At 49.6% G+C, this 17,071-nt stretch overlaps 1 protein-coding gene across 5 annotated transcripts in view; it reads left to right on the top strand.

Annotated features, from left to right (window-relative positions):
- Positions 1 to 5,301: 5,301 nt before the first annotated feature.
- The window catches only part of LOC137504331 (phosphofurin acidic cluster sorting protein 2-like), a 75,892-nt gene continuing 64,122 nt past the window's right edge, over positions 5,302 to 17,071 (top strand). For 2 of the 5 annotated variants that reach the window (XM_068232606.1, XM_068232603.1), the window contains exons 1-2: positions 5,304 to 5,417; positions 7,742 to 7,972. In XM_068232606.1, coding sequence (XP_068088707.1) covers positions 7,767 to 7,972 — 206 coding nt within the window. In that variant the 5' untranslated portion in view covers positions 5,304 to 5,417; positions 7,742 to 7,766. The other 3 variants (XM_068232607.1, XM_068232604.1, XM_068232605.1) reach the window with 3 other exon arrangements.

The following is a 17,071-nucleotide window of genomic DNA, read 5'->3' as shown; positions in this document are numbered from 1 at the left end:
GGGAGTGCGGGCGATCGTGTGCCCGGCTCAGCGGCAGCAAGGCAGGCTAGCTGGGATATATCCGTCCAGATAGACCCTGGTGTTCTATTTCCTCAGGATTTCCATGCAAAAAGTGGTTCAATTAATTTCCAATAATTTTCAGCCAATTTTTTTTTTTTTTATATTGAATTCAAGTTATTGTATTGAATTCAATAAAGTGTTTGCAGCGAGATGTTGATGATGCTGTGTGACCCTGGTGCCATCAACGCCGATTGACGGGAGACGTGATCGCCGAGGGAGAAGCAAAATCCGCCAAGGGACATGGAAGAAGGTACTGGGGAAGCTATCAGAGGTACGCGACGAGGGATCAGCACGCCAATGGTGAGTATAAGACCCAGATGCATAGCCAGATGTATTAGCCAGGTGTAGTTAGCCAGATGTGCAGCCAGGTATAGTTAGCCAGATGTTTTGCTAGGTATATAGTTAGCCAGATGTTTTGCCAGGTATATAGGGAGCCAGATGTTTTGCCAGGTGTATAGTGAGCCAGATGTGCAGCCAGGTCTAGGGAGTCAGATGTATAGGGAGCCAGGTTTGCGGGTGCATCTGCCCCCCCATTGCCCTCGATCCCCATACTCCCCCCTGACTGTGGCCGGGTGTCTATTCTGTGGGGGGGGGGCGGGGGGGAATGCCCTCCTTCTGTTCAGGCTGGTCGGGGACTCCTGTGTGTGTAGGGGGGAGATTCCCCTTCTATACGGGCTGGTGGTGGCCTGCAAGGATCCTCCTTCTGGGGGGGGTGTCCCCTTCTATGGGGGCTGTGGGTGGCCTCTCCCTCCTCCTCCCTCCTGATCCCCCGTGCCCCCCCGATCCCCATCCCCCCCAGTCAGAAGCCCTGATCTACTCAACTGAGGGCTTTCTCCTGCGGCGGAAGCGGCGCACTTCCTCCTCCATCGCGAAATCTCGTGTTCTCTGTAATTGCAGTTACGAGGCTTGGTGACGTCACCGAGCCTCGTAACTGTAACGACAGAGACTGGGACTTCGCCGATAGAGGAGGAGGTTGTCCATCGCGGCCAGCGCAGGAGACAGCCTGGGGTGAGTAGATCAGGGCTTCTGACTGAGGGGTGGGGGTTACGGGGGATTGGGAGGGAGGGATGGGGGAAGAGGAGGGAGAGGCCACCCACAGCCCCCATGGAAGGGGACAACCCCCCCCCACAGAAGGAAGATCCCCGCAGGCCACCACCAGCCCCCATAGAAGGGGACACCCGCCCCGCATAGGAGGATCCCTGCAGGCCACCACCAGCCCGCATAGAAGGGGAATCTCCCCCCCCCCCCCCCACTGCACACACAGGAGTCCCCGACCAGCCTGAACAGAAGGGGGACATCCCCCCTCCCCACACAGGAGGACCACCCGCCCTCAGAGAAAGGGGAATCCCGCACGCAGCCAGCACATTCTCTGCCCCGCTGGCTGCCCAGGGATTCCCTAGGGTGGCTGGATGCTAGTTCTGCACGCTGGGGGTAGCACAGATCGCTACCCACAGCATGTAGACAGGCATCCAGCCATCCTGGGGAATCCCTCTGATCAGTAAAAATTGCAGCGGGTGGTGCAGAGAAACAGGAAATCTCCCTGGCGGCATAGACGAGCACAGCTCGTCATTACCGCTTTTTGAATGTTTTTCCTGGACGAACTCAGCTCGTCCATACCGCCAGGGAGGTTAAGTGGTTAAAAGGTATTACTTGTAGACTCTTCATCTTGAATTTTGGTACAAATATGAAGCAATTCAGACTGTTTAGGTCCAGCACAGGACTGAGATCTCTTTTTTTTTTCTTTCATTAGAAATATGGGTGAGTAGACCCCTGTATTCCTTTGAGACAATGGAACTTGTTTCACAGCCTGCAGTTTTATTAGATTTGGTTATGCAGGTACTCCCCTTACGAACGCCCGGTTTTTAAAGTGACACTGAAGCGAAAAAAAAACAACTTATGATAAAATGAATTGTATGTGTAGTACAGATAAGGAATAGAATATTAGTAGCAAAGAAATGAGTCCTATTTTTATTTTCAGTTATATGGCATTTTGTTTTAGCATTGCATCATATTGTCATATTTGCAGTTTGCTTTATCTTGTTTAAAATACAGAGTGTGGTTTGCAGAGCTAATGACCCTTTGAACTTCTGATCACTGTACCTTATCTGAAGCTGTCTGTCACTGTTTCTTTGATGGATGGTGCTTCAGAAATCAGCGACCAATTTGGTCATGGAGCTCAGAGAAGCACTTCAGCACCCCTCCCCAATATAGCCCCCTCCACAGTAGCTAGATGTGCCCCCAGTACAAGTCAGCTCCCCTCCCCATAGCCAGATGTACTCCAAGGATCATATGGCTGTGTGTCAAGCCACCACTAGATGGCGTCAATAGATATGAGCCACAGCAATTGTGTCACAGGAAGAATACCTGATCATTGCACTGCTATGTTCCTTGCACCCTATGCTCCACAAGGAGGGGACATACTGTACGTAGTCATGAGCAGTGCCCTCTGCACACCATATTGCAGGGGATGGGGCCACAGACACAGCAGGAAAACAGCTGGCAAGAGCAGAATCACTAGTGCACTATTTTCGCTCCTCTGCTAGTAACAAAACCTTCTCCACCATCCGTTCTGCTCCACTGATTCACATATAAGCCGAGGGGGTAACTTTTCAGCACATTTTTTGAGCTGAAAAATTAGGCTTATACGTGAGTATATAAGGTATCTCAAGGTCCGACTAAAATTTGTATTGTATAGGAGTTGTATGACTCTGCTCATGTATTGTAAAAGATTTTCAATAAAAAATAATTATTGAAAAAAAAAGTGTTTTATACATACCCGGGACTTCCTCCAGCCCCATCCGCAGGGATCACTCCCACGCCGCCGCTCTCAGTCTTCTCCCTCTTCAGTACCAGGTCCCGTCACTTCTGTCAGTCACCACTAGAGATGGGAAGTTCGGATCTTTTCAATGATCCGGATGATTCGAATCGGATCATTGAAAAGATCCGGATCTTTGATCCGAATCTCGGATCATTTTACTACAGAAGCATTCGGGGGTGAAATGAATAGCAGGACAGGTCTTTCCCTGCTGTGGACAGGAGAAGGGGAGGGGGTGGACACACAGAGAAGGGGAGAAGATGGACAGAGGGCAGGGAGTGGAGGAGGGACGAGCAGAGAGCAGAAATGTTTGCTTGCATACAATACCCACATGCTGCAATCATATGCTTTACATGTATTTCACCTATATGCTCATCTGTGTACTTTGAATGCAAACGTCGCACAGTGAAAGAAAGCATTCCCCAAAGCATTCCCAGAAGTAAAGTGCAGCTGTTTAGAGCAGTGCAGGAGGATCATATTGCGCTGAAATCACAGTGCCTGCAAAGTTACTGAGCTGTGCTGAGCCAAAAGTTTCCAATGTGTTCACTGTGCACAACTACGGAACAGACAGCCTATAATCAGCAGCACATTATAGCCAGTATGTGTGCTCTACACATATCTGGCAGTGGCACCCATGTCCCCTCTCTCTCATCTACCTGTCTCCCTGCAAGGCTGGCTCCCCTCCAACAGAGCGATCCATCTCAGCTCTGCTTCCAGGACCCCGCTGAGAGGGGGCGTGTCGCTCCTGGCCCTGTCCCTTTTGCGATCCGAATCACTCATTTTGATTATTCGATTATTGCGACTGCTGTAAGGAAGGGAAGGAAGCACGTCAGCGGCTTCCTGTAGCGGCGATATGTATCGCCGTTACCATGGGAACCGCTGACGCGCTTCCTTCCCTCCTTACAGCAGTCGCAATACGCGCTGCTGTAAGATGCTGCCGATAAGAGGAGAGCGGCGCCTGGGGGACTATAAGGAAGGAAGCGGCCGCCACTCATAAGGTAACAGGCGCGCGGCCGTTTGGGGAGAGGGGCACTTCCTACACACCCACCCATACTAGGGCGCTACACTGGGCACTCACCTAGCTATACTGGGGCGCCATACTGGGGAACTATACTAGCCATACTGGGGCGCTATACTGGGGCAAAATACTAGCTATACTGGGGCACTATACTGGCTGCACTGGGCACTATACTAGCTATACTGGGGCACTATACTGGCTGCACTGGGCACTATACTGGGGCACTATACTGGCTGTACTGGGCACTGTACTAGCTATACTGGGGCGCTGTACTGGGCACTGTACTAGCTATACTGGGGCACAATACTGGCTGTACTGGGCACTGTACTAGCTATACTGGGGCACTATACTGGCTGTACTGGGCACTGTACTAGCTATACTGGCTGTACTGGGCACTATACTAGCTATACTGGGGCACTATACTGGCTGTACTGGGCACTATACTGGCTGTACTGGGGCACTATACTGGGCACCATACTCGCTGTACTGGGCACTATACTAGCTATACTGGGGCACTACACTGGCTGTACTGGGCACTATACTGGCTGTACTGGGCACTATACTAGCTATACTGGGGCACCATACTGGCTGTACTGGGCACTATACTAACTATACTGGGGCACTATACTGGCTACACGGGGCACTATACTAGCTATACTGTCCACTAGGTCGCGCATCGCCGACGACCCCCCCCCCCCCCCCCCCCCCCCCCGAGAAAAATGTGGTCAGAAAGTGGTCCTCGAGCCGGAAAAGGTTGGGGACCCCTGCTCTAGGTTGATTTGCTGAAGTCATAAAAAAAAATAATAATAATTACCTAAGGACAGGCTCTGAGTCCTAATGAGCCTTCCCATTCCTCTCACAGTCCCCACATTCCAGCGCTGCATCCCCTGTTAGCGGTCTGACCAATCCAATCAGTTGGAGAGTGCTCTCTGCCACTGCGGGTGGCTTTGGAAGTCTTCAGGAGTTCACGTGCTAGTAGTACAACCAGGTAGTTCAACTCCACACATCACTTCAAGCCTGAACCTAAAACTGTAAGGAGTCTTTAAGCAAGACTTCCTAATCCTGGTCGCGAATGGAGAGCACCCTAATGGCTACAGACCTAAAGCGCCTTAAGACCACCAGAAAAAAAGCGCAATATAAAAGTTCTGTCTCTTTATCTCCACTGTTCCTTTTCTTTTTCTGTCTGGAGTCCTGGCTCCGCCCGCAGACCCACATTGCCACGCCCCAATCGGAGGGTATGTATGTGGTTGGCAGTGAAGGGGTGGAGCTTTACAGTGACAGCAGCCCCGCCTGCCTGTGAGTGACAACCCGTCCCGTACCGCCGAACTGACGAAAAGGGCGGAGCTACAGAACTCTCACTCTCTCCCACCGCTCGGTTACGCAAAAGCCCGACGTCACATCCTAGGCGGGGATGCGGTTACCGTGGTGACGCTTTACAGACGCGCACAGACTCCTCCCGCCCCCAGCCTGTTCACATGACGCGACGTCACGCCCGCTACAGCCGCTGAGCTCTGGCATCGATCGGTGAGAATGTCCACAGAAAACCCCGCCCACCTCACAGACCCCGCCCCCTCCCGGTGTCACTCCGCGTTACCAGAGTGCTTCTGCCTGGGACCCCACCCCTCCCTCGTGCCAAACAGGGTATCTCGACCCCTCCCACTCCAGCCAGGTATAACTCCCCTCACCCAGGTGTAACCCCCTCTCATCACCACCAGAGAGAGACCTCTCCCAAGCCAGGTATATAACCCCTCCCCCGCCACCAGAGAGACAACACCCTTCAGCCAGGTAACCCCTCCCCCCGCCCCCACCACCAGAGAAAGACCCCTCCCTCCACCACCTGAGAGACCCTGCCCCCCAGCCAGGTATAACCCCCACCACTAGAGACTTTGCCCCCAGCTAGGTATAACTCACCCACCACTAGAGAGAACCCCCCCCCCAGCCAGGTATAACCCCACTACCATTAGAGATACCACTGCTCCAGCCAGGTATAACTCCTTCCCCCCCACCAACAGAGATACAATCCTTCCCCAGCCAGATATAACTCCCTCCCCCCAACCAGCCATAATCCCCCCACCACCACCAGAGATAGACCACTACCCCCAGTCAGGTATACCCAACTGAAACCGTAAATTTGGGCATGGAGGATTTGGGGCAGTAGGAGAACAGTTAGTTGAGGGTGCACTGTCATTCGGCTTCACTCAGGGTTCAAATTCCCCCCGTGCCTTTAGTGTTAGGGAACATGGGAGTTCCCTAACACACCATACCACCACTACCCCCCAAACCAGATATAACCCTCTTCCCTCAACCAGGTGTAACACTCACCCTACCACCAGAGAACTACCCATCCCCCAACCTTGTATAAGCCCCGTCCTTGACACAGAGACGATGGCCAACACATGATATAGAGCTTTGATTATAACGTGATTTCCAAAAATGTTTACCTGTGCTGGAAGTATTCCCTTCCTTATTCCTTTATTATTATTATTATTATTATGATGATGATGATAATGAGGTAGTTATATAGTGGCAACATATTATGCAGCACTGGACAGTAAATAAGGTTACAGACAATGATATCAGGGGTGGCAAACAACACAATACTGGTAATAAGAAGTAAGACACACAATGCCAGATCATGCACTGGGGTAGTAGTCCAAATAATTCAAGTTCACGGTGTTCTGTGTGCAGGATGCATGATCAAGTAGGATACACAAGGAGGGAGGGCCCTGCCAATGGCTTACAACCTAAAGAGAGGGGTGGTGACATGATAGGAGGGGGAACTGTATTGAGAGCTTCTCGGCAGGGAGAGTTAAGCATCAACGAGTTGGGGTAGGTCTTCTTGAAGAGGTGAGTTCTGAGGGCTTGTCTGAAGGAGGGGGGCAGTGGGAGAGAGTTCCACAGGATGGGGGCAGCTCTAGTAAAGTCCTGTAGTTATGCACGGGAGTGAAAGATGCATGTTGAGGTTAGGAGGAGGTTGTTGGTGGAGCAGAGTGGACAGCCAGGTGTATATCTGCTGACCAGGTCAGAGATGTAGGTTCAGGCAAGACTTGTGCATAGATTTGTTGGCCTGACACAGGATCTTGAAGTTGTTTCTGAAATATATTGGGAGGCAGTGGGCGGACTTGCATAGTGGAGATGGAACGGTGGAAGGAGTAGATGAGTCTGGCTGCTGCATTCATGAATGGGCGGAGGGGGTGATGTGGTTCAGAGGGAGGCCTGTCAGGAGGGTGTTGCAGTAGTCCAGGCAGGAGATGTGACAGGGCCAAGACCTGTGCGGTCGGGCGGTTGATTGTATTGATTCTGTTTTCTCCAGGTTTAACTTCAGGAGCCTGAGTGGCATCCAGAATAAGATGGTTGAGAAGCAGGAGGATACCTTCTCCAGGAGGGTACCTCATCCCTTGTTTTGAATAGTCTCTGCACTACTTATCTCTGTGCAGATCTTGTCAGCACTCAGTTCAGGATAGAAATGAGTCATTTTTTAGGCTTTGGTCACACCACGTCTGGTACCAACGCTATGCATAACGGACAGTGAATAATGGATCCATTGTAGTAAACGGGGCTGTTTTCAGACCTTCTAAAGTTACTCACAGTACTCTGCTGCATACACTGCGGTATCAGAAATACCCCTTACCATAAGAGGGGTGCCCTATAGCAATTTTCTATCAGGACCCCTGGCTGGGCATGAGTGATGATGCCCCGCCCTTGCCCATCCTCCATAGAGCTGGTCTGTTGTGCTTCTTGAGGGGTTGTACAAGTGGGAGGAGCCTATAGCAGGTTGTTTTATCAGGTGATCCTGTCATGTAACCAAGCTTCCTGCTGCTACTTATGTCTCTGTTTTCCTCTTACAGGTCCCCAGAGGTGCCATAACCCATTATGGCCGACCGAGCTGGGGGGCTTCTTGTTGCCGCTGGAAATGGAGGGACCCAAGCATTGTGTCTTCCTCGGGGGATGGATGGCGGGCCGGGTCTGACTGGAGGGGTGACGGGGATGAAACCTGAGGGCTCCAGTACTGCCCCGGTGCCCATGAACCTGTTTGCAACATGGGAGGTGGATCGATGCTCCCCAAGCTGCGTGCCCAGGTACTTACTATTGCCATCTGGTGGCCATTCACAGTATTAGTGTCAGAAAAGCTCACACTCTAATATCTTCACCCAGAGCATATTTCTTCATACTTTCATGGCAGCACCTATGAGTACCTTCTACCCCCATTGGACAGGTGGATAGATAAATTATAGCCCCCTCCCCCCCCCCCCCCCTCCGCCCCCACCAGGTGTCTATGTTTTTGTCCTCACCTCGGACAGGATCTTTTGCTGTGCACCTCTACCAGCCACTCCTTGTGGTTTTATACCAGGTTTAGCCTCTACTGGTTAGGCTCTGTGATTGCTAAAAGCAGTTCTGTAGCAGGTCTCTGTTCTGCTGATCTTGGGGGACCTGGACAGCGCTGTGTTTTGGGCTGTCAGGACGGGGGACTAAATGTCACCCATGGTTCAGCGCTGTCCCCGGTAATTGGTGTAATGACTAAATGTCATCCTGCGCAGGATCCCATTCATACCTTTAAATTGTCACAGGCTTGTAACTTGTAATGGCTCAGTGGTGGTTTCTGCTGTCTTCGGCGGGGTCGGGGAGACCTCTAGTGCAGGTGCGCTAGCTGTGGAGGGGCTGTCTTCAGCGGCAACGTCACTTCCGGTTGCGTTCCAAGCGACCGGAAGTACGCGTCCCTTACGTGGGTACGCCGGGGAGGGCAGGAGGTGGCTTAAAAGCAGCGTCTCATTCAGCGTCTGGCGTCCTGCTTAACCACATGCGGTCTGGACGCCGGTCGCAGTTCGGAAGACAAATTTATACTCTGCCTTTCAGGATTCCTGGTAGGACTTTACTGCTGCAACCCGAGTGCTAGCCTCTTTGCTAGGTTTTACCTCTGAGAGGGATTACTATATTAGCAATTATACCCCATCCTTCCACAGCCGTTGCAAGTTCCTCTTGGAGAAAAACGTGGATCCCAATGCGCCATCAAACGATCAGCCTAGGATTAATAGGTAAGAGGTGCACAAGGTAAGTATATGTTCTAGCTTGTTCTAAAAGAGTGCAGAAGACTAAGACAGTTTCTGTCTCCTGACAGCCCCAGAAACCTGCCAGAAGAGCTTTCTGAAGACATCGTGGAATTATCTCAGCATGCCTCAATCTTTATCACCAAAAAGACGTGACTCAGGAGCATACTATTATAGAAGCAGAAGCAGATCTCCCAAACAATACTACGACGAACCAAGAAAGTGAAACATTCGTCAAAGTCTTGCTGGGCTTGCGGAAGAAGATCACTACTTAACAAGCTAGTCTGTCACAGATGCTTTTCACAGATATCCAGTGAGCAGCAACAACCTGCAGAGGTCTCGGAACTTATTAGGAAGGCGGTACAGAAGTCGATGGCGAACTATGTCTCTAAAATGCCACAGGCGCCTCCTGTTGCTAATGAACCCAGGCCCTCTATGTCGGCAGCCGCCTCTGCATCTCAGGCTGCTGCGGATGGCTAACCAGTGATGGCTAACCTTGGCACTCCAGCTGTGGTGGAACTACAAGTCCCATGAGGCATTGCAATACTCTGACAGCTCCAAGCATAACTAGGGGAGGCAGAGGCATGATGGGATTTGTAGTTTTGTAACAGCTGGCGTGCCAAGGTTCGTCATCACTGTACTGTCAGCTGATAAAACAGAAGCAGGGTTTGATTTCACTTTAGTAGAACCGTACATAAGCAAGCGATAGACTGGGAGGACATTCCCGAAGAGGAAGCAAGTAAGGAAAGCAAACAGAACAAGACTTCCTTTAAACACCTGAAAAAGACTCCTGCTACCTTTCCCTTTATGGACGAGATAGCCGAGATCATCCAGGGGGAGTGGAATAAGCTGGAGAAGAAACCCAGCCTTCATAATAGACTTTCAAAATTATACCCACTACCAGAAGAACATACTAAAACATTTGACTGTGTTCCTGCAGTAGATGCTTCTGTAATGAGATTGGCGAGACACGTTACCCTGCCTATCGATGATCCCGTATCGTTTATAGAGCCAATCGACAGGAAGATTGACGGAGATCTAAAGAAGGTTTACTTGGTTATTGGAGGAGCAATAAGACCGACAGTGGCACTGACTTCAGTTAGCAGAGTTATTGGTGCTTGGACTGAAGAGCTGGAAACAGTGATCACTGCGGAAGCTGATATGGAGACACTTATTAAGTCTTTGGAAGAATTTAAATTAACAGCGGACTTTGTGGGCGAGGCTGCAGTGGATCTAGTCAGACGCATTTCTCGAGCAATACTGTATGCTGTGACAGGAGAGCTTTATGGCTAAGGTTATGGTCGGCCGACGCCACTTCCAAACAGAATTGCTGCAGAATTCCCTTTGAAGGTAGCAAGCTATTTGGGGAAAAGCTAGACTCTGCGATAACTCACGTTACGGGAGGCAAGTCGGGGTTAATCCCTCACGATCGCAGACCAAAGAAGCCCTTCAATCAGCAAAATAAGGTCCAACAGTCTAAATTCAGAAATGCAAGGGCCTATAGGCCGGGCAAAGATTAAAGACGCAACTGGCAGGGTGGTCAGGCTACTCTTCGGAAGCTAAACAGACAGAAGACCCTGTCAGCCACACAAAATACCACTAAGGGGTTTTGACGGTGTGTCCGCTCAGATGTGTCCGGTGGGCAGCAGACTTCGGTATTTCGGGCACATTTGGGCGGAACATGACACGAATCCTTGGGTGGTGAATACAGTATCCCAAGGCCATCGATGGAGTTTCAAGAAAGGGCCTCCAAAGACAACTTTTTTTCCCACTCATGTTCCGGAATCTTGTATGAAATGGAAAATCCTCTATGAATATATTCAGGACTTAATCCCCAAGGAAGCAGTGAGCATAGTTCCAATGGAGAAGAGAGGTCAAGGTCTTTACTCACCACTCTTCTTTGTGAGGAAGAAGTCAGAAGAGCTAAGGCCAGTGTTAGACCTCCGATTCCTGAACGACCACATAAGACTACATCGATTCAAGATGGAATCCCTACAATCGGTAATCTTGGCCACAAGAGAGCGAGACTGGATGTTGTCAGTGGATCTGGAGGATGCATATTTGCATGTGCCCAACAGTAGTAGACAAGTAGCATAGGAGGAGCACCACAAAGCTGGACAACAGTCAGTGTGCCACGGTCTTCGTCCCAGTGTCCCTTGGGGCGCACCAACACCAACTTTCTCCAAAGAGACCGGCACCACTCAAGCAGGGTAGTCTTTAAGCTCTTTTATTGCATAGAAAGTGGCAATACAATGACAGTCGCTGTTTCGGGCCTAGCCCTTTATCAAATTGCAGTAGCCATAACAAACACCCATGTGCAAAGTCCTTAAATATCCCACCCCCAATAAAACCACCAATAGGTGTCCTAATGGGCGAGGTTAACGGCGGACCTGATGGGGAACATGTAAAAAGCACACATGTAAGCACACAAACCTTTACCTGGGCAAAGTCTCCATATGTTGCCAAAACGCCGCTCAGCGCCGCTTCCATGCGTGTCATGTGAAATCCGTGCGTCAACAAGCCCCTCCTCCACCATTTCAGAAGGACCAATGGGGCTGCTGCACGCTGTGGCAAGGAGACCGTCCTGTCTCGTAACCACCTGCGTTCCACCAGCCGACTTCCTGTCGGAAAACCGGATGTGACGCTACGGGACCCAGATGGTCACCGTAGCAACCATACACACAGCGCAGCGCGCTGTAATAGGCTGGAATCTGTCCCCCTCCTCGCTGCATGTGTGCGGAGACGGGGAGGCAGAATAATAAACTCCCAATCCCTCTCAAAAAGATAACAATATAGATGGATAATCAAGAAAAGTAATACACCAAGACCGAATTCTCCTCCCCGCGTCAGCACACACCAGAGCAGCCAACAGGGGACATCCCACCCAAAAGTGTTAGCAAACATATATAAAGAGACAGGCAAAAGGTTTCTATACTTCACCCAATACAGGTCAGCCGGACCACCGTCCAGGGAATCTAAAAACAAAGCAGAAGTAAAAAGCAATAAGGCTCATTATCAAATACATACATACAATAATAATATTCAGGTTGTGACAAGGTAGCAAGCAGAAGGAGACAAAAATTAGGGACAATAGCTCAACGTGCATGAATACAAAAACCCAGGTCGTACTCCCGATTTAGACCGCCCGGTTCAAGAGTACCGAGCCGTCTAATCCAGAACGCCTCCCTCCTACGTAGCTCAATCTCTCTATTACCACCCCTCCAATCAGGCGGGACAGAATCAATGACCGTAACTTTTAATTGAGATACGGAGTGTCTAAGAGCTGAGAAATGTTCGGAGACCGATAGGCCCTGCGTTTTATGACGTATCGCCGATTTGTGCGACGAAATACGGTCTTTGAACCGTTGCGTCGTCATCCCGACGTATGCCAGGCCACATGGGCACTTCAGCATATAAACAACATAGGTCGAGTCACAAGTATATAAACGATCCAGGTTAAACGAATTTCCACGTGAGGGATGGGTAAACTTGTTACCCTTCAAGACCATACCACACATGTGACATCCCAAACAAGGAAACATGCCAATACGTCTACCCTCAGGTCGTGGCCGTCTCTTGGGTGTCACCTTATCACGTATGGTCGGAGCCCTCTTAAAGGCCATCATAGGTGGATATCGGAATTCCACAACCTGCGGAAAACCATCCGTGAGAACCCGCCAGTGTCTGCGGATCACCCGTGACACCATGTCACTGCAGGCACTGAAGGTCGACACGAATGGCATACGCGGTCCAGCTGGAATCCTCTTTCTTTTACCTGTGCGGGGCAACAAAACCTGTGACGGATAACCCCTCCTCCGAAATTTCTCAGACATCTCTTCTCTCCTAAGTCTACGACTAGACTCATCACTCACTATCCTGTCAATTCTTCCAAATTGGCTCAAAGGAATCACAACAAAAATAAAAAACAGCGCTCACACTAATTATAATCTCAATTCCCAATAAAATATCTTATCATCCACTAGGTGTCAGTGTATCACTTGTGGGCTATAGATACTCCCTACAACACACATAAATCCTTCAACAGACACTATTAAAAGTGATGATATAGTCCACAGACTAAAAACAATTCTGTTTCTATCGTTCATGAGGCTTGCGCTTCTGTTCAGAAATGAGTAAATTTCCACAAAAGTTCAACATAGGTTATTCAGCAGCGCTTCCTTATGTTTTTCCTCCACCAGATATCAGTCACCCATCAGGAGTGCGACTCACCTATTTTATATGCTACGATCACAGTAGCACATACGCTTGTGGGGCATTAAATAGGTTCCCCTCACCTTCCACGACACATCTCAGACCAAATGGACAGGGAAAGCAGCGATATATCAGACTCTGAGCTCATACAGTTTTCCTCTCACACCTTAAAATATGAAGCAAAAGCTCCTCATTGCGCAGTATAGTTAAAAATTTAAAACACTTTATTTAAAATAGCACTCACATGGTATTTGCAGTATGTCAGCTTTTGGAATTGTTACAGCGGGTTCCACCCCGCGCGGTCTCCCGGGCTGACCGCCGCGTTGATTCACCCTTGCTGCACGGTATCACCGGCTGTACAGCGCCGTGGTGCGGCGATGGGTTCTAATGTGGCCCCCTCCTATGCTAATTTGTACATGGGCCTCTATGAAGAGGCCTTTGTTTACAACAATGCATTATTCCACCGGCACGCTTTGTGCTGGTGGCGTTTTATCGATGACGTTTTCTGCATGTGGAGGGGGTCGCGTGAGACCCTGTTGGAATTTATCGCTCAATTACACGGTTGCTGTTCTTACATAAGACTGACGTCTCACAGTGACAGGAATAGTATATCTTTACTTGATACACAGATCACCAGGGAAGGGGAGGTTCTTATCTCCGACCTGTATGTCAAGGACACCGACCGCAATTCAGTGCTACATTACGGGAGCTTTCATCCTGTGGCTACGAAAGAAAGCATTCCTTTGAGCCAATTTGGAAGAATTGACAGGATAGTGAGTGATGAGTCTAGTCGTAGACTTAGGAGAGAAGAGATGTCTGAGAAATTTCGGAGGAGGGGTTATCCGTCACAGGTTTTGTTGCCCCGCACAGGTAAAAGAAAGAGGATTCCAGCTGGACCGCGTATGCCATTCGTGTCGACCTTCAGTGCCTGCAGTGACATGGTGTCACGGGTGATCCGCAGACACCGGCGGGTTCTCACGGATGGTTTTCCGCAGGTTGTGGAATTCCGATATCCACCTATGATGGCCTTTAAGAGGGCTCCGACCATACGTGATAAGGTGACACCCAAGAGACGGCCACGACCTGAGGGTAGACGTATTGGCATGTTTCCTTGTTTGGGATGTCACATGTGTGGTATGGTCTTGAAGGGTAACAAGTTTACCCATCCCTCACGTGGAAATTCGTTTAACCTGGATCGTTTATATACTTGTGACTCGACCTATGTTGTTTATATGCTGAAGTGCCCATGTGGCCTGGCATACGTCGGGATGACGACGCAACGGCTCAAAGACCGCATTTCGTCGCACAAATCGGCGATACGTCATAAAACGCAGGGCCTATCGGTCTCCGAACATTTCTCAGCTCTTAGACACTCCGTATCTCAATTAAAAGTTACGGTCATTGATTCTGTCCCGCCTGATTGGAGGGGTGGTAATAGAGAGATTGAGCTACGTAGGAGGGAGGCGTTCTGGATTAGACGGCTCGGTACTCTTGAACCGGGCGGTCTAAATCGGGAGTACGACCTGGGTTTTTGTGTTCATGCACGTTGAGCTATTGTCCCTAATTTTTGTCTCCTTCTGCTTGCTACCTTGTCACAACCTGAATATTATTATTGTATGTATGTATTTGATAATGAGCCTTATTGCTTTTTACTTCTGCTTTGTTTTTAGATTCCCTGGACGGTGGTCCGGCTGACCTGTATTGGGTGAAGTATAGAAACCTTTTGCCTGTCTCTTTATATATGTTTGCTAACACTTTTGGGTGGGATGTCCCCTGTTGGCTGCTCTGGTGTGTGCTGACGCGGGGAGGAGAATTCGGTCTTGGTGTATTACTTTTCTTGATTATCCATCTATATTGTTATCTTTTTGAGAGGGATTGGGAGTTTATTATTCTGCCTCCCCGTCTCCGCACACATGCAGCGAGGAGGGGGACAGATTCCAGCCTATTACAGCGCGCTGCGCTGTGTGTATGGTTGCTACGGTGACCATCTGGGTCCCGTAGCGTCACATCCGGTTTTCCGACAGGAAGTCGGCTGGTGGAACGCAGGTGGTTACGAGACAGGACGGTCTCCTTGCCACAGCGTGCAGCAGCCCCATTGGTCTTTCTGAAATGGTGGAGGAGGGGCTTGCTGACGCACGGATTTCACATGACACGCATGGAAGCGGCGCTGAGCGGCGTTTTGGCAACATATGGAGACTTTGCCCAGGTAAAGGTTTGTGTGCTTACATGTGTGCTTTTTACATGTTCCCCATCAGGTCCGCCGTTAACCCCGCCCATTAGGACACCTATTGGTGGTTTTATTGGGGGTGGGATATTTAAGGACTTTGCACATGGGTGTTTGTTATGGCTACTGCAATTTGATAAAGGGCTAGGCCCGAAACAGCGACTGTCATTGTATTGCCACTTTCTATGCAATAAAAGAGCTTAAAGACTACCCTGCTTGAGTGGTGCCGGTCTCTTTGGAGAAAGTTGGTATTTGCATGTGCCCGTCCATCCAAACTTTCAGCAATATCTGAGATTTGCAGTAGACAACACGCACCTCCAATTCACATGCCTGCCTTTTGGCATAAATATTGCATCCAGGACTTTTACGAAAGTTCTAGTTCAGATAGTATCTTTGCTTCGTCTAAAGGAACTGAGAATTCTTCACTATTTGGATGACATCATACTGTTGTCTCAAGAGAGGACTACAATTATATCTCAAAACGATCTGCTACTACAGACACTTCAGCGCTTTGGCTGGCTAATAAGCTAGAAAAATGTCAGCTATCGCCTGTGCAGGAGATGATTTTTCTGGGGGCAAGGTTCCAGACAACACGGAACTATGTCAGTCTTCCAGAGGAGAAAAAACTCACTGTAAGACATCAAGTTCAGGAGGTAACCTTACTCACAACCTGCCCAGCGAGGCAGTGCCTCAGCCTGTTAGGGACACTAACATCCACAATCCAGATGGTGCGCTGGGCACAGTGGCACTCAAGAGCCTTCCAGTGGGGCTTCCTGGGTCAGTGAAACGGAGCCAGTATGCATCAACGAATCAGGATCACGCCAGTTATGAGGAACAGCCTAGCATGGTGGACAAAATCAGACAATCTGTCCAAGGCACACCGTATAGAACAGGACAGGCCTCTGGTGATTATGTCAGATGCCAGCATCAGAGGTTGGGGAGCCCATTTCCTAACCCAAACAGCACAGGGTGTATGGAGTCATGAGGAATGCAGTATCCCTGCAAGCATACTAGAATTGAGAGCAGCGTTCCAGGCACGTCTCCATTTCCTGCATTACTTGAGAGACAAAACAGTACTATTGAGAATGGACAACAGGACGGCAGTGTCCTACATCAACAAACAAGGCGGAACTCGGAGTTTCAACCTCTTGCGAGAGACGTCTCAGATTATGAATTTGGCAGAGAAGAATGTATTCAACTTGAAAGTATTATACATTCCAGGAGTCGACAATGTCAAAGCAGACTATCTCAGTCGCAATTCTTTCTCCAACAACAAATGGTCGCTGAATCAGAGAATCTTCAGGGAGATATGTCAGAAATGAGGATATCCAGAGGTGGACCTGATGGCCACCTCTCAGAATGCGAAATGCAGGAGATTTTTCTCTCGCCATTATTCACCAAAGGCAGAGGCAACAGACGCTCTAACGGCGAACTGGAATTTCAGTCTTGGATATGTATTCCCTCCTACTACGATGATAGGCAGAATACTCAAGAGACTTGTACAGGAGAGAATAGTCTTGATAGCCATTATTCCACACTATTATTCCACACTGGCCGATGTCCATGGTTCTCTCTACTCTGGAGCCTCAAGATGGAGCCTCCATGGCCGATACCGGTGACACAGGACATACTCACACAAGGACCGTTCCTTCATCCGAGTCCCAACAAACTAGGTTTGATGGCATGGCGATTGAGTG

This window comes from Hyperolius riggenbachi, chromosome 4, assembly GCF_040937935.1.
Source record: "Hyperolius riggenbachi isolate aHypRig1 chromosome 4, aHypRig1.pri, whole genome shotgun sequence".
Lineage (NCBI taxonomy): Eukaryota > Metazoa > Chordata > Amphibia > Anura > Hyperoliidae > Hyperolius > Hyperolius riggenbachi.
The sequence above is the reverse complement of the archived record's forward strand: the minus strand, read 5'-3'. Positions and strand labels throughout refer to the sequence as shown.